The sequence below is a fragment of the Pagrus major genome, chromosome 1, assembly GCF_040436345.1.
Source record: "Pagrus major chromosome 1, Pma_NU_1.0".
In the NCBI taxonomy this organism is placed as follows: domain Eukaryota; kingdom Metazoa; phylum Chordata; class Actinopteri; order Spariformes; family Sparidae; genus Pagrus; species Pagrus major.
Window position 1 is genome coordinate 30,723,475 of NC_133215.1, and position 15,890 is coordinate 30,739,364.

General features: G+C 41.8%; 1 protein-coding gene across 2 annotated transcripts; it reads right to left on the reverse strand.

The window, feature by feature from the left end:
• Positions 1 to 5,754: 5,754 nt before the first annotated feature.
• Positions 5,755 to 15,088, reverse strand: LOC141000650 (uncharacterized). 2 transcript variants are annotated; one of them, XM_073471431.1, is made up of 4 exons: positions 14,954 to 15,088; positions 10,657 to 10,754; positions 9,816 to 9,888; positions 5,755 to 7,160 (listed from the first exon to the last, which is right to left on the reverse strand). In XM_073471431.1, the coding sequence occupies exons 1-4, from the start codon at positions 15,024 to 15,026 to the stop codon at positions 6,634 to 6,636; spliced, it is 771 nt and encodes a 256-aa protein (XP_073327532.1). In that variant the 5' UTR covers positions 15,027 to 15,088; the 3' UTR covers positions 5,755 to 6,633. The 2 variants fall into 2 exon arrangements, with proteins under 2 accessions (XP_073327532.1, XP_073327524.1); XM_073471423.1 differs by having other exon boundaries at positions 10,657 to 10,757; positions 14,954 to 15,085.
• Between the last annotated feature and the right edge of the window lie 802 nt (positions 15,089 to 15,890).

Sequence of the window (15,890 nt, forward strand, 5' to 3'; positions counted from 1 at the left end):
GTTCAACTGGTCATGAAACGCTTTGCAACAGTGGCACCTACAGTAGAGGACAAAAGACATAAGGGGAATCATTTCGCAACTGCTAATGAAGATTTACCAGAACCAGAAAGGGGACACTTAAAAAATAAAAACTCAGTAATAACATTTCAAAAAAGGACACATTAGCTAGTTAAACCTGCAGCTAGTTCTCCTCACGCTGTTTTCACCGTCGTCCGGGCTTGGTTGTGGAAGGCACACTGTCTGTCATGTCACGACTGGGCTGTCACCACCACCATTGTCTCTGTAGCTGCAAAAAACAAGCACAAATGGTTTGTATGGCAAAAATACTTGAGTTTACATGACTATGTTATTTTGCAATATATTATCCTAGAGTTTAAATATCTAAGAATGGACACGGGAAGTGGGATCTAAATAAAAGAAAGTGCAAAGAATAGTGGAGTAATATACATGAGTCACACTGCCCTCAGTAACTCTGAGCATCTCAAATGTGGCTATCTGACAATGATGCTTATCCTAAAGATGTCCATTCTACTGTCTTTAAAGCTGTGCTGTTTGTTTACCTTCTTAACTGTACTATTACATCACTGAGCATCTTTTTACAGTCCAGATAGACATCTTTGGCTCTGTGGATACAGGCAGAAATACATCTGGTCAGAGCCAAATACAGTGAACGTTATATTGGTTTTTTTAATGGCAAAATTGAAAAGCAGACAGGTGGGAACCAATTAAGCCACATTGTATTTTTCTGATGCTCAATAATTAGGATTTATTGAACCTAGAAATCTAGCAGCTCTCATCGACAAAGGCCCTTTAAAATGTACTTCTGTGTGCTGACAGTGTTTTTGACAGTGTTTCAACTTGAAATGTGAACTATTCTGCATCTACACTCTAACCACCATGTCACCCAAGGGCCTCAATGATGAAAAAGTTAAATTCTCTGTGTGCCACTTTCTGATAGTTGTGTCTTCTGTGTAGGCTGCTGGTTGTCATCTATGATCTTTGTATCTCTGACTGTAAATATTGCACAGTTTCCAGGACAAATAGAGATGCCTCCTTAGTATGTTTTGGTACCTGATGACAGATTATAACCCCAATGGTGGCTAAGGATACCCCACTGAGTGTCTTCCCTATCCCTTCCCTTTATGATATATTCTTTTGTGTGTTCGTACTAGCGTTGCACTACTGTATTTTTCCTTGTTTGTGGATACTTCATGAGTGTCTTACAGATACCCTGTTTAGTGTCATCCCTCTGATATATTTTCTTGTGTATAGTGTTTGATATTTCTTTTGTTAACCCAGTGTTATTTAATCATGTTCCTGGTTGCCCCCAAGGTACCTTCAAAAGGAAGGGTCATTAGTCACAGAATCTCTCTTTGGTGACAGCTGTATTGAAGTCAATAAGAGATGCATGGAGAAACATACTAAAACCCAATATCTATATCATATGACTTAATCCTGTTTGGTTTAGAGTAGATTAACCACAGACTTTTTGTTTTCTCCAAATGATTGACAGGGCTGATAATATCATGACCAAACGGGGCAGGTACAACCAAATATTGCTGATGAGACTGCCATTACACTACAAACAGGAGCCTTTCCCAAATGAAGTCAAGGGATGAACAACGTGTCAATAATATCCTACATTGACCTTCTCTCTGATGTGTGGTGTTTTATTTTCTGGAGGCATCTCTTCATCAGAAATCATACGATGTAGATATGTTGGGTTTTAGTATGCTTCTCTATGCATCTCCCATAGACTTCAATACAGCTGTCACTACAGTCTGACACCAAAGCAAGATTCAGTGACTTGATGATCCTTTCTTCTTTTTCAGGTTCCTTGGCGGTCCCCTTGCCTGCTGGTTTTAGATGTTTCCATGCTACAGCACACCTGCTTCCAATGAATTGGACAGACTTCAGCTGATGATGAGCTGATCACTTGAATCAGCTGTGTTGGAGCAGGGAAACGTCTAAACATACAGGGCAGGGAGACCCTAAGAACAGGATTGAAAAACGTTGCATTAATCCATTTCCACCATTATTTCAGTTGTGGAAAATCACAGGTGGAATTAATAACGTTAACAATAGCTCGGTTACATTCAGGTATGTGTTTTAACAAGTCAGTGAATCTGCTGTGACAGAGAATTGTTGTGCTGCCATCTAGTGTCTGAAAGTTTCACTGTGATGCCCACAGGATGGTTTGTGATGAAAGACTATGATATCCTTTAGATGAGAGGACAACCTTTCCTCAACCTACCCTATAACTGTGAGTGTTACTTATTTAAAGGGGAGGTCTTGTATTTCGAAAAGGTAAAACAAAGCTCTATTATACAATACTGCTATTTTTTACAACAACGCAACAAGTGTAGCTATTGTGTAGTTTTATAGATCATGAAAAGTAGGTTTGGGGTGTTCAGAAACGTCTCACAGTATGTTTCTTACTTTGTCCTTCCACCAGTGACTCTGCCTCCCTGGCCTCATGTGTTATATCCACAGCTCCCTCACAGGTCAGCTGCTCTGCCAAAGCAGCAGGTGGCGCCGCCTCCTCTGCTGCTGATGGAGCAGAGTGGCAGGAGTGGCAGTGTTTGGCCTCATGTACCGGAGCTTCAGATGTAGGTCCTGGCCCTGCAGCTGGTAAGACCTCCATGTCCGACCCAGAGGAGGCTGCTGCCAGCTGAGTCGTGTTCACAACTGCTGCAGCTTCCAACGTCTCGTCTGCTGAAGCTTCGGCTGCTGCCTCCTGCAATGACGTCTCAGGAGCAGGTGTTGTTTCAGTAGTGATGGTAGCATCCTCAGCTGGTGTGACCTCCTCAGCTGGTGTGACCTCCTCAGCAGGTGTGGCCTCCTCAGCTGGTGTGGCCTCCTCAGCAGGTGTGGCCTCCTCAGCTGGTGTGGCCTCCTCAGCTGATGTGACCTCCTCAACTGACGTGGCCTCTTCAGCTGACGTGGCTTCTTCAGCTGACGTGGCCTCCTCAGCTGACGTGGCCTCCTCAGCTGACGTGGCTTCCTCAGTTAGTGTTGCTTCCTCAGTTAGTGTTGCTTCCTCAGCAGGAGCAGCATCTTCAGGCGAGGCCCCTGTAGAGGAGACAACCTCCTCTGGAGCAGCTTCAGGGACCGGTGCCTGATCTTCTGCGTCAACTTCACCTACCTCCTCCACTGTCGGGGCTGAATTTGTCGGTTCCTCAGGAGGAGATACAGCTGCCTCCTCCTCCTCTGCTGCTGTTGCTACAGGAGCAGATGGCTCCTCTTCAGCAGCTGGAGCATCTGCATCTTCTGCATCAGCAGCAGCCTCTGCAGACTTCACTTCCTCCTCGTTCACAGCTGCTTCCTCAGGTACCACCTCTGCGCTTGCTTCCAGGACTTCTGGCTCTACCACCTCCAGTTTAGACTCAAAAACTTTGCCTTCTTCCTCTGCTTTCAGGACAGCATTCACCAGACTCGACTCACCAACAGAAGCTGCTGCAATCTCAACTGTGGAGCCGGCCAAGATCTTTACAGCTGTGAGCAGATCTGGCAAAGACTCTGAAGGACAGAAGGAGGAAAGAAAGTACTGACTGAGAGAGATTTGAAATAGTAATAGTATAGAGTATGTAGTAAGTTCATACATTTCAACAGCAGTATAAATGAGCTTCATGCTTTAATATCAACTTAATCTGCAACAATTCTGATAATTGCTTAATCAGTTTAAGGATAATCAAACACAAATGCTTGTTTGTACTTTTCTGTTAAGTCATTGTAAACTGTATATCTAAAACAACAGAACATTTGAATTGAATTGTTAAAAAATGTTTGACATTTCATGTACTAAATTGGCTAAAAAAAACCAAAAATTGCCAGATTATCCAATAATCAAAATTATAATTTGTTGCAGCCCTTGTGCATTCCTTATTTTCAAATTGCCAGAAATGCCAGGATTACTTCTGATATATACAGTACACAGTGGTTTACTCCACTGTTTTGTATAAATTGCTCTTACCTTGAGTGGGTGTCTATCACTGGAAGGTCTACAGTCACCACAGGTTCAGGAAATACTCTACAGGAGACTACCTGTCCAGTTCATGCTCCTGCTGGTATAACATTTGTAGAAAAAGTATGAAACACAGCACCTGAGAAAGCAGGTAAAGTGTATGTGGTGAAGACTTATTGGAGAGAATTGGTTTGATGGGACTTAAGTTCAGTACAAAAGCCTTCAAGGTAACTCAAATATTACACATTTTACTATCTCACATCACATAACTGCTATGTAACAATTAACTGAACGACACCTGGAAGTCATCTTCACAAGTGTTCATCTAGGATTTATACATGTCTAAAACATGAGAATTAAAGGGTAACTCCACCAATTAAAGTGTGTTTACAGGTCTTGGAGAGTACAACTGCATATGTGGAAAAAATAAGTGTAAAGCCTTTTGTGGCCCCAGAGGAAGCTGCATGTAATCTGATGAACTGGTCTCTAGTGATTTTACCACGTGGCTATGTTGCATTATGGGTAATGTAGGCGGTTTCTGCCCTCCTACAACATTGTTGGACTCATGGACAGTTTAAAAACAAATGATCAAAATCAAAACAGAAGAACCAGAGATATCACTGTTTTCATTCCACACATTCTTCCTTCCTTTTCTAATCTGGTGCCTACATTGCCCACAATGCAACTGAGCCACTTGGTGTAATCAGTGGAGGGATTTTTTCAGATTACATGCAGCTTCCTCTGGAGCCACAAAAAACTTAAGTAAAATAAAATAATTTTAATAAAAATAAAATAACTAATAATTTTCACATTTGCCCAAGAAGAATTGTGGACACACTTTAATGAGTAAACTTGACCCTTTAATTCACATTTTAGACATGGATAAATCCTAAATTTATTAAGACGATTCCCGCATGCTGTTCAATGAATTGTTACATGGCCTTTGTGTTGGCAGATAGTAAACATCCCTGGGTTGTCACATTGTCCCATGAGCCTGTCGGTCACCCCATCCTGGCGAGCCACAGACTCCCTAAAACAAGCGTTGTAATCCAGGATTAGTTTTAACTGGTCTGAGTCCGCTTAAATCTGCACCTGTCCCAGGACTTCAAATAAAAGGCTCATACAAATCTGGTTTAATAATTAACCCTGGGGTGAAAGAAAGAAAAAAATAATCTGTTAAACTGAATGCAGAAAGAGTGCTTGCAGATTTTTTTTTTTTCCAACTTGTTGAGCAGGACATTCCACATCCTGCCACATTGCATTGCGTTTTGTTCCACACAGAAAAACATTCTGTGATTGCTTATGGATTAGTTAGAGCTCACCATGTCTATATTAGAGGGGGTCAGGTGCTCATTACAAAAGAAAAAACAAATAAATAAAAAAAATATCCTGGAGAACAGTAGTTAAAGTGAAAACATCCTTTAGATCCTTTTCTTTCAATCTTCACCTTGAAGGCACAGGAGCATGAACATGACAGGAATTCTTCAGGAACGGGAGCATTTCTACTGGAAGTGGGTGTTTCTACACCTATGATACATATATTTACTGTAGGTCAGTGTCTACATTTAAGCAACAAGCAGGTAAGAGCCACTGAATAAACTCTAGGCCACGAAGTTGCCCCAGACAGATTGGATACTTGCTCTAATGCTGTTAGTTTACAACCTGCAGAATCTGAACGCAATTATTTAAAATAAATAAATCATTGTTTCAACCATAAATTCACAACAGAACAAACCTTGCATAGAGTGCTTTTAAAAATGCAATATCATACAAAAAAGAGAAACGTCATCTTGATACAATCCAGTGAGATTTTATTCTTTGAACACTTAACTGTATTAATCATAATGACAACTCAGAAACAGGTGAATTATTTTTTCCTGGAGTGTTCCCTGAAAGATTAAAGTTTCACATTAAAAGAGTAATGAAACAGACGTTTAACTCCTTATGGAGTAAAAAAAAAAGAAAAGAAAAGAAAAGAAGAGAAGATGTGCAAAAGATGTTACAGGATTGAAGAGGTGCAGACAGGAAAAGAAGAGCTCACTGGTTTTTGGTCAAACTTCACACTGAGACTGCTGAAACTGAATGAAGCACGCACTTTATCTCTCTACTGCATAATAATCCTAATTTAAGCAAAGACTGATGCGATGTAGCTGGAAGTAAGCGTTTGCTGAGCAAGTGCAAACGAGGATGAGACTGAATAACTTCAACAATCAACTGGGCTGCATTCATTCACCATGCTGACATTTTACATAAGAGAAATGCAGTGCTGCTGTTTTAAGGGCACTTCAGAACATGATTTTTACAGAGAACATTAGACACAAACTCGGCTCTGTCGCTTCTATCACCTAGTTCAACACTCCAAACCGTAACTTTGATTTGCTCTGGTTGCAAGAATTTCCTATGAAACTGAATTTTCCAAACTGAATCTAAACAGACAGCCTAATGCAAATGTTCGGGTTTGGAGCTGAAGGTTGGGGTGAGGTCAGGGAAGGGAGGAAACTGGACTCATGAACCCCTAACTGTATTCGTTAACCAACTGCAAGCACCCCCCACCCCACCCCGCTGCATTATTTAAAATAGGGGTTCATGAGTCCCTTTTTCCTTGGCCCAGAGAGTTGGGACTAACTCCCAGCCCTTCTATCTGGGTGAACTACGGAAGCATCACCGCTTTATGCAGCCACCTCTGCAGCAGGGGCAGCCTCAGCCTCAGGGGCTGCAGAGACAGTCTCTGCCTCAGCGGGGGGAGCAGGAGGGGCTTCATCTACTGCTGCCGTACCAGCGCTTTCTGCTGCGGGGGCCTCTGCCGGCGTCTCCACCGCGGCAACCACTTCCACGGCGACGGGAGCAGCTTCGGGAACTGCCTCTACAGCTACAGGTGCCGCAGCTTCTTCTGCGGCTGCTGGCTCAGCTGCAACCTCAGCCACGACCACCTCAGCGACTGCGGGGGCTGCTTCCTCGGCTACGGCCTCTGCGACGGGTTCAGCAGCGGTCTCCGCTACTGGTTCTGCGGGAGCAGGGACAGGCTCAACGACGTCGACCACGGTGGCTGGTGCAGCTTCCTCCACGGGGGCGAGTTCAACTGCGGGAGCTTCTGGTTCAGTTGCGGGAGCTTCTGCTTCTGGTTCAGTTGCGGGAGCTGCTGCCTCTGGTGCTGCCACTTCTGGTGCCGCCGCTTCTGGTGCTGCTGCTTCTGGTGCTGCAGATACAGAAATTGGGAAAAGACATTAACAACAACCTTTCTTGAAGAAACAAATGTGCAATGTGTTTTAATAATCACCATGGATCAGTGGGTAAAGATATGGTCACAATTTGCAACACAGCAATTCCTCATTTTTCAGTTCTTAACCATTGTCTGACTCCTGACAGGTAATGAAGGGTTAAAGATCAAGACCTTGCGTCTTTAAAGGTTGAAAAGGTGAAGCAGCATAATATGACTAAAGTGACAGATAATCCTAATCCGAACAGGTCATCCTCAGGACAGAAATAAAACAGCTGACCTCACCAAAGCAGTTGATCTCAATAACTACAGGACATTCAGTTTTTGTTTATACTGATCCTTTAGAGTAGATACATTAGATACAAAAAGGTGATAGATGGCAATTATCTTATCAGCGCCCCAAAGAAAACACAGAAAGCCATTTTCCAATCATATAGTATGTAATCACTGCAGAGTTATCACAATGATAAATGAGCACTTTGGAGTTAAAGCAAGTTTTTTTGATAAAGTTTAAAGGCTTAGGCAGAAAATCCAGGCTAAAAGCCAAGATAAAGTGCAGCATCACAGATTATCTCATCTTAGTTTAAATGTGCCATAACTTAATACACACATGCAAAATCAAGTAGGCAGATACATTTTGTTTTTTAAATGCTGATAAAAGCAGGAAGTGTGGTAAATGCAGGATGATGGTACCAGTACTTTGGTACCTTCATGATCTTGTCTTCTTGCTTTCACATTACCATCAATGATGCCAACATGGCTCTAGGGATGGCAACATTGGTCATTCACCATTTTGTGATATGGCTGTATATTTTGTCTCGTTTAAGGAGTCATAGTGCGTGCTCAGTTTTTCAGGAAATTGAGCAACGCTTGGCATCGTTTTTTGGGGGGACTTTGTAACAATGTTGGTAGTTTATGCAAATGAACAATGGTAAAGTCTGTTCTGCCTGCACCCCGAGCCCCAGAGGCACAAATACATTTTAGGCTACCTTTTATAATAATACCACAGCACGTTTTCTCCATTTTCTCTGGTCTTGTAACACCAATTTCAAAAATATTTGTCTTTCTACTGCATAGACAGTCCAGTTTTATGCAAGGGCCAACTTTCCAGCGGTTAAATACTTTAACTAGTTTGTGCAGTTGCTGGAAGAGAACCATCAAAGTTTATATATTAATTATGGCTGTTATACAGTGTGCTCTTGTGCAATTAATAGTGCTCTGGCTGTGTTTCTGAAATGATGACACTTGTCACAACAGGAAAAAAATGTCATGTTTTACGTTATTACTGCAGTCCTATATCCAATAAAATGCCTCAACTTTTAGTAGTAGCTTTATATTCATTTTGGTCCATTTTGATAACATGTTTTTTTTAGCATCATCAGAACAGTTTTTTTTACAAGCAGGCAAACAACCCTCCTGATTGTGCAGCTCAAGAACACAAAATGTGCATGTAACAAAACTCAGTGATGTGTACCCAGATAGATGTGGCAGGACAGTATGATCCACGATCGCAATCTCTTTAATCACACCAACTTTGTGCATCAAGATGTGTCCGTTTCCTGTAAATTTTTGCCTGATTACATAATACATGATCTCTAATCATTTTAAAGTCAAAGCAGGACAGTGTCCAGCGCTGTAGGATGCAGAGTTTTATGCTCCATTTGAGATCAGAACAACACTTCCAGGCAGAATGTACACTGAACCAGTGGCAGCCGCTGCTCATCCCAATTACAGACTAGTTGCCGCTCTGGGCGCAGAGCCATGATGTCTCCGGGCTCAAACTGGCTGAATAGACAAATAATTTGCAGACAGAAATCAAAACAGACAGGCAAGATCAAGCTATTGAGAGTGATCATTCCACCATGTTTGATATTTGGGTTGTGAAGCCAACTCTGAACTACAGCAAGTCCTTCTGCTTTCTGTTTCTCAGAACTGTTTTGGTTTAGTACTCAATTCATCATTGCATACAGTACATACACTGAAGCTAAATTAAAAAGGCACAAAATCCATTTAAATTCTCCACAAAAGACAGTTACCCTTTTAAAAAGCTGGCCATGTGTTGAGCTTGATAGATGTTAAATGTTAAAGAGGAAGAGAGTGAACAATGTGATCTGGGGAAAAGTGATAAATGTGGTTGTTCAATGTTGTTAATTAGCAAGCTTTGTCAAAAATAGCTCAATAATAATTGGATAGATCGCCAAGATGAAATTTTGTACGGACACTCAACCAGAGGATGAATTCTAAGAGTTTTGGTGACCCCTTAACTTTTCAACCAGAGCATCAATTCAAAAATAAGTCCCATACTTTGGTTTATGACCCAATACCAGCTAAACTAATGCACCATTTAGTGCCAGTTAGCAAATACTTGGGAGTTAGCATGCAGGCTAGTATGAACATAGACGCTTCAGGCTACGCAAGATCGATTTCATGAGTCATTGCATTTTGAACTGTGCCACCATTCTACTTATTTTGTTGCTGGCATGATGTCTGACAGAATATATGTTCATTGACTTTTGGACTTTTTAATAATATATGGAAACAACCACACAATTTGTAGTTTCTTGTACTGAAGGCCTGTGCACTAACTGGATTTGGTTGATTGTGTATTTTATGTGCTGTGTGGCAGAACCTTACCCTTTGCTGTGGAGCCCATGCTGGCCAGTCTGTTCTCATATCGCTCAGTATCACCATTGACTGTCTTGTAGGCCTGAGAGAAAGAAGGCAGATACGTGTACATTACATTCCAGCACACATCAAATGATAACATGAAAACAGTAACAATATTACCAAACACAACTCTGAAATGTTGTCTACCATGAACTAACACAGCTGATACAGTGCATTTGTGCTTTGCCTAGAGCCTGACAGTGAACAGAAACAAGCCTGCCCAGACAATAGCTGTGTGTAGAAAGCACAGAGAACCTTCTATGTCCCTACCACTGTCGGGACTGTGTGTAACAGACATCGCCATAGCTCAGTCTGTCCGCAGACTGCATGTTAACTGGCTGCCTGTCAACCACGACACCCCAGTGTGAAAGTACAGGAGGATGATCACGAGTGCTGCCTTTTACAGTTGTGGTTTAGAATCAGAAGTAGAGTCAATCTTTGCACTGACAGGTACTCAAATACTCAAAAGGTTTATCGTGACCAATAAATGTCCTGTAGATCACAGGACATTTACTGTCTTTTTACGTTTTCCACAGCCAACGAACCTTACTGTATAAATTTAATTTTATTAACAGAAATGTTATTTTCCATTTGTATACATACAGTGTATTAAGAGATAAATGTTGTCATATATTAATGGAAAACTTTTAGATTTCATTAATTTTAATATTGGCAGCCTGGACTTCCATATTATTCCATGCGAGTGGAATACCACTATAAGAAATCACAGCAGAAAGACAAAGAGAGTAATAACGCAGACTTACAAAACTGAGATTTCTCCATTCCAGGTTCACATTCAAATACTCACATAGACGACTGCAGCAGTGAGGCCTCCTCCACACAGAACAAAGTACGCCATGTTGGAGGAGCCACCAGGGACCCCAAAGGCCATGTGTCGCACTGGAACTGCTGAGAAACAGGAAGGCAGAGTTACTGGGTGAGTTTGGAGATTTGATTGGAGGCCGACCTTTAGCCAAGTGGTTTACATTTACTGAAATGGATTTTAAATTGTGGAACCAGGTGAATTGTCATTTGCACCTTCAACCACCAACTGAACATTTATGTCATGGAATCCAAAACGAGCGTGAATATCCGAGAGTGCACTTTATATTTGATCATTTGTGGACGTTTCATTCAGTGTCCCATCAGAAGTACAACTTGGCACAAAGACCAGTGCATTCTGTGATAGCGTCAACATGTCTTCATCCCTTAATCCAGTTACACAATACAGCCCTGGTCATTTGTAGCAGAGGAGATGGAAAGATTTAGCAGCAGCCAAGCTAAACACCAAATTGTCCCTCAAATTAAATCCCCAGCACAAACAAACAAAACACTTCCTGCTCCATCTTAGATTTGCGTCAACAATTTCAAAATTATCTGGTGGGTTTCAATTCATATGAACTAGTCCCTCAACGCACATATCAGGATCTATTCAAGGATCTGACAGATGCTTCTTAACACTCTGTTGTTGTGGAGGTGTGGCTGGCTCAGGGTGTACACCATGTGAACAGATTTGCTGGTGTTTAAAAGGATTGCCAGTGGTGCATGCGAAGGAGGCCATAAATAAAACCACCCTGCATCCAAAACACTGCGTCAGCCTAATCTCTTCCTACCTAGACCTCACACACACCAAAGAGTGTGTGCATGTACCAAGTCACAGTACATGCAATACCTTTAGCATGATTTACGCCTTCCACGTGTGCACATGCACGTGGTTTACTCAGCAAGCTGAGTAGGTAATTTGAAGCAGTGAGAACACAATGTACGGCACATACACCACCCCTTTATGTCCATCCCATGTTTCATGTGTGCAGGCAAATCATATGTCACCCTTTGACTTTTACAATGACAACTGGGATCTATATGAAGACAGGATTGTCCACCTGTTGCATTCACAACATGTATAACCGGTCGCAGGATATTTAGGTCGGTTTAATTCATAGATTTTTACCACCATCTCCTGGAATGCACAGTCTCTTCACTAAGGTCTAGAACAATTCCTAAACTAAAAAAAAAAAAAGTTAAGAGTTACATCCCTTGAAAACATAAAATTGCTATTTTAATCATAATTCAAACAACAATATGAAAACAATGTGTGAGGAGTCACTTGTACAGCTGAACCTGCAGAGAATCATTAGCTGAAGCACCTTCGAGAGTTTCAGCTCACTGTTGATGTTCTGTGACCGTGGGGGTGCTAATGCATTGATGTTATTGTGTAAGATTGATGTTAATGTTGAAATCAGGCAACAGAACCTGACAATATTTTTTTTCTGCGTTTTGTTATTGAATTTCAATGCATGGCAAGGTGAGAGCTTCAGATGGCCTGTGGCAAAGTGTTCTGGTGTCATTTGGTTTTTAAATAAAGTTGTCACGAATGACACAAACCCGATAATTACTGGATGCAGTTATTTTTTTAAATAATTTATACTTTCTAGGTACAGCTCAATGGAAGCTCAACAGAATGAAGCTCTCCATTTCTTTGTCAGACATTATGAGCATCTTAACATCGTCATCAGAAACATGGCCTTTTGTTCAGCCATTTTAAACTTTGAACATTAAATCGCAACAACCAGGAGTGAATATGGTCACAACTCACAAATCACAGCTACAAACGAATGCTAATGTTGCTCTTAAACTAATGGATGTGGAAGTAAGCAATTGTTTGCGAGCAAGTTTTTCAATGTTGTGTTCACAGCTTGTTCCTGCTGCCCCCAAGTGGCCAAAAAAACTGCCTTTGTTAAAAGTTAATAAATACGGTGAATATTTCTTGTAAAAACACTGAATATCCATGGCTCAGTGTTTCATTTTGGGGGGGAAATTGTTCTTTTAATATTTATCTAAACTGGCGATAAGCTTTTTTGCTTTAACTTATTCTGACGTAAATACTGATAGCAGAGTGTAATGACTGTTGAGAAATGACACCATCCACGTATAGATTTGGTCCCTATAAGCTTAGCTTGTTCGGTCCGCCACGGGCCACATTATTCCTGTCAAATCACGGCAAGGGAGTACATCTGCCAATGGAAGAGGCATCGGTTTCCCCGGTCGGAGTAGGAGTAGGAGTAGGAACAACTGTTGAAACTCTACACTGCAAAAGAAAAAGAATCCCCCTGATGGAGGAGGCAAAGAAGGTAAAACAAGAGTGATCGAAACCGAGGTAAAACAAGAGTGAACGGACACACATACACTCGATGGAGACTGTTCAAGATCGGATCATTAGGTAACGAAACCTGCCTACTAAATTAACCCAATAGGGTGTTTGACTGCGTTTCGTAGCCGACTCTGCAACAATGGTGCCAACAGTAATACCACGGTGAAACACTAGGAGGGGGAATTTGACAAGTTGTCTGTTTAAGAAAGTTTGACATCTTGGTGAATTCAGTTTTGGTCCTACTCTCATGTGTGTCTGTTACATAAGCTTGACTTAAAGACAGAGAGCGAGGGTAAACTAGCTGGACAGGAATCATCCTAAGAGCACCTCTAACACTCAACAATTAACACCTTACACCTCGCTTGTTTGAGCTGTACGTCAACCAAAGAGTAAAAAAGATACACTGGTTTTACAGGAAGTTGCGCTTCAAGCTATTTTTTGGGCCAAAGCAGTGAGTCATGGTCTCTCCACTGTTTGTCTTGCAACTGCAATGTGCCATTTTTACACTTTGTGTGATAGTTTTGTATTGATGAAACAAATAACATATACAACATGCTAGTGCAATTGTTCATCAAAGTAGCGTAAAATGTTGTTACTTTTAGCGTTCACCACATTTTCAGCCTTTATGCTAAGCTAAGCTACATGGCTGCTGGCTCCGGTTTTATATTTAACCACTAAATAAGTGATCAACTGTGTGCCAAACCAAAACAGAGCTGTAAACAGCCCTGTTGTGGATGCTGAGCCAATGAAGCAGTAAGCCCTCCCCTCCTTTCTCTTCTAATACCCATGACACAGCAGCACTATGCAGGGACAAGGCCAAGTACAGGTTATTTATACAGGTAATCAGTTAATCCCTGCAGTGAGGTGCAAGACTGTAAAAATGGACACGCATGTCAGGCAACAGCAGACAAGATGGCTGCTGTTGGAAGCAACACATGTGTGTAGTGCACTTCTGTGGGGTGAACTGTGCTCTGTTGCTGCAGTCTGTCAGCTGCCATGTGCTCACTGAGGCAGATGAGTCAAGACAGTCAGAATATGTAGACCTGCAGGACAACCAGGGCACTAAAGAACAACTGTGGTCCTGCAGGAAGACTTTATTTCATCTGCACCATCAGTCAGAGTTTCACCAGGAAATTAAAACAACAGTTTGCCCTCAGGCTGATTTCCACATGCTCAGAGCCAGAGTAGAGGATGATCCAGGCAAGGACGCATGATCAGAGAAAATGACTTGGTTGTGCATTATTATTATTATTATTATTATTATTATTATTATAATATCATCATCATCATCATCATCATCATCAGTTGTTCATACTCAGGAGGGGTTACATTTCTGCAGGGCATAGCTGGTCTCAGTGTGGTCCTGCTCACAATAAGACGTCCTGGGACAAAGTGTACCCATGAAGACCGCCAACAATCGCTATTTATATAAAACCGGACTACAATCTATAGAGCTAAATATTAGCATTCAGAATCAAGCGCGCTTGACGCAAATTGATTATAAACCTAAAATCAAGAGCAGTTTTAGCCGCGAGTGATGCGCTCTTTCATAACCTGTGTGCAAGAACTGCATGTTCCCAAAGCAGGACACACCTCCTCCTCCTCACTGAACGCGTGCACAATGGAAAGCACACGAATGTATGTCTCCGTGTGACTTTGACATGATGTACCTTCATATAAGTGAAGTAAATTGAAAGATTTAAAAAAGAGGTATGAGCAGAAATGATGCACAAGATAACTTTTAAAGTCAATGCATTAGCTAGGTTACACTTTGGACAGCTTTACAAGACACTCATTCAGAAAACCTTTAAATGTGCCCTTTAATTTGAACCCAGACGTGCTGGTAAATGCACGAAGCGGTAATCTTTACTCTTTCGTAATTACTCTACTTAATCTGACGACGTGGGAAAAAAAGAAAAGGAAAAAAAAGTGATTAATTGAAAACCTGACTCACCATTTCTGGATGTGGGTTTGAAAGCCCTCCGTGCCAGCGGCCCGACTCTCAGCAATGCCCGTCTGCAGAACATGTTTGCTCGGTTATCAGCAGCAGGTCAACGACTGGAGTCCGTGAGTTTGCAGCAGCTTTTTAAAAATGACAGAGGAGGAGCACTCAGCTGCTGTCGATCGCTGATTGCAAAGAGGACACCCACTTTCAGGAAAGATTGGATCACTAGCGCGCCCCCTACAGGCAAATGGTCAGAATAATGTGAGGCTTTAATAAAGACCTCTACAGCCAGTGTTTTGTTGTTGGTTACTTCAGCATAACTAGTTAGTCTTGCTATGTTATGGATTTATAGTGACATCATTTTCATACTAGGCTACCTGATCTGACATTTATTCTGGGCCAGATTTTGCACCTTTTTTTGGAAAGTGACATGCTGCTTAACCCACTTGATGAAGTTTCTCCTAAAATGACATGCAGTCATGTTGACTCTGCTGTTTGTGTGCAGAGGATCAGACATCTCTCACGCTGGTTTCAAGTGGATTACAGACCCATGTGGTTGCATGGAAAGACACAGTGAGCTGTGGTTACATAATACACACTGTCCCAGAGCTAATGTGGGCCTGCATCATGCATGGCTCGGACTGGCTCTGGGAGAAAGGGTCTCTTTATGTTGAAAACATCATGAGTGACCTTTAGAAATGCTGCACTATTCAGCTGACTACAGGCAGAAGGCAGGTTGTGTGGGGATGAGGGGGGTTTGTTAGCAAAATGACCAAAATACATTCACCTTGCCATCCCTTCTCCCCATCCCCTAGTAGCAGTGTTTAGTTAATCTAGTCTGACTCATTGATCCTTTATCTGACAGATGTATGTGCACGTTAGAATCAATGAGCCCGACTTTTACTCTGAAATATCAGTAGCCTGTCCATAGTGCTAAAGTAGCAGA

What these genes read in the sequence shown, in the direction of transcription:
- LOC141000650 (XM_073471423.1), bottom strand. Translation starts at nt 15,026, where the DNA reads ATGTTCTGCAGACGGGCATTGCTGAGAGTCGGGCCGCTGGCACGGAGG. An exon ending in TCACTGCTGCAGTCGTCTAT is followed by an intron (nt 9,889 to 10,656) that starts GTGAGTATTTGA and finishes TCTTTCTCTCAG; the next exon opens with GCCTACAAGACAGTCAATGG. An exon ending in CATGGGCTCCACAGCAAAGG is followed by an intron (nt 7,161 to 9,815) that starts GTAAGGTTCTGC and finishes CTGTATCTGCAG; the next exon opens with CACCAGAAGCAGCAGCACCA.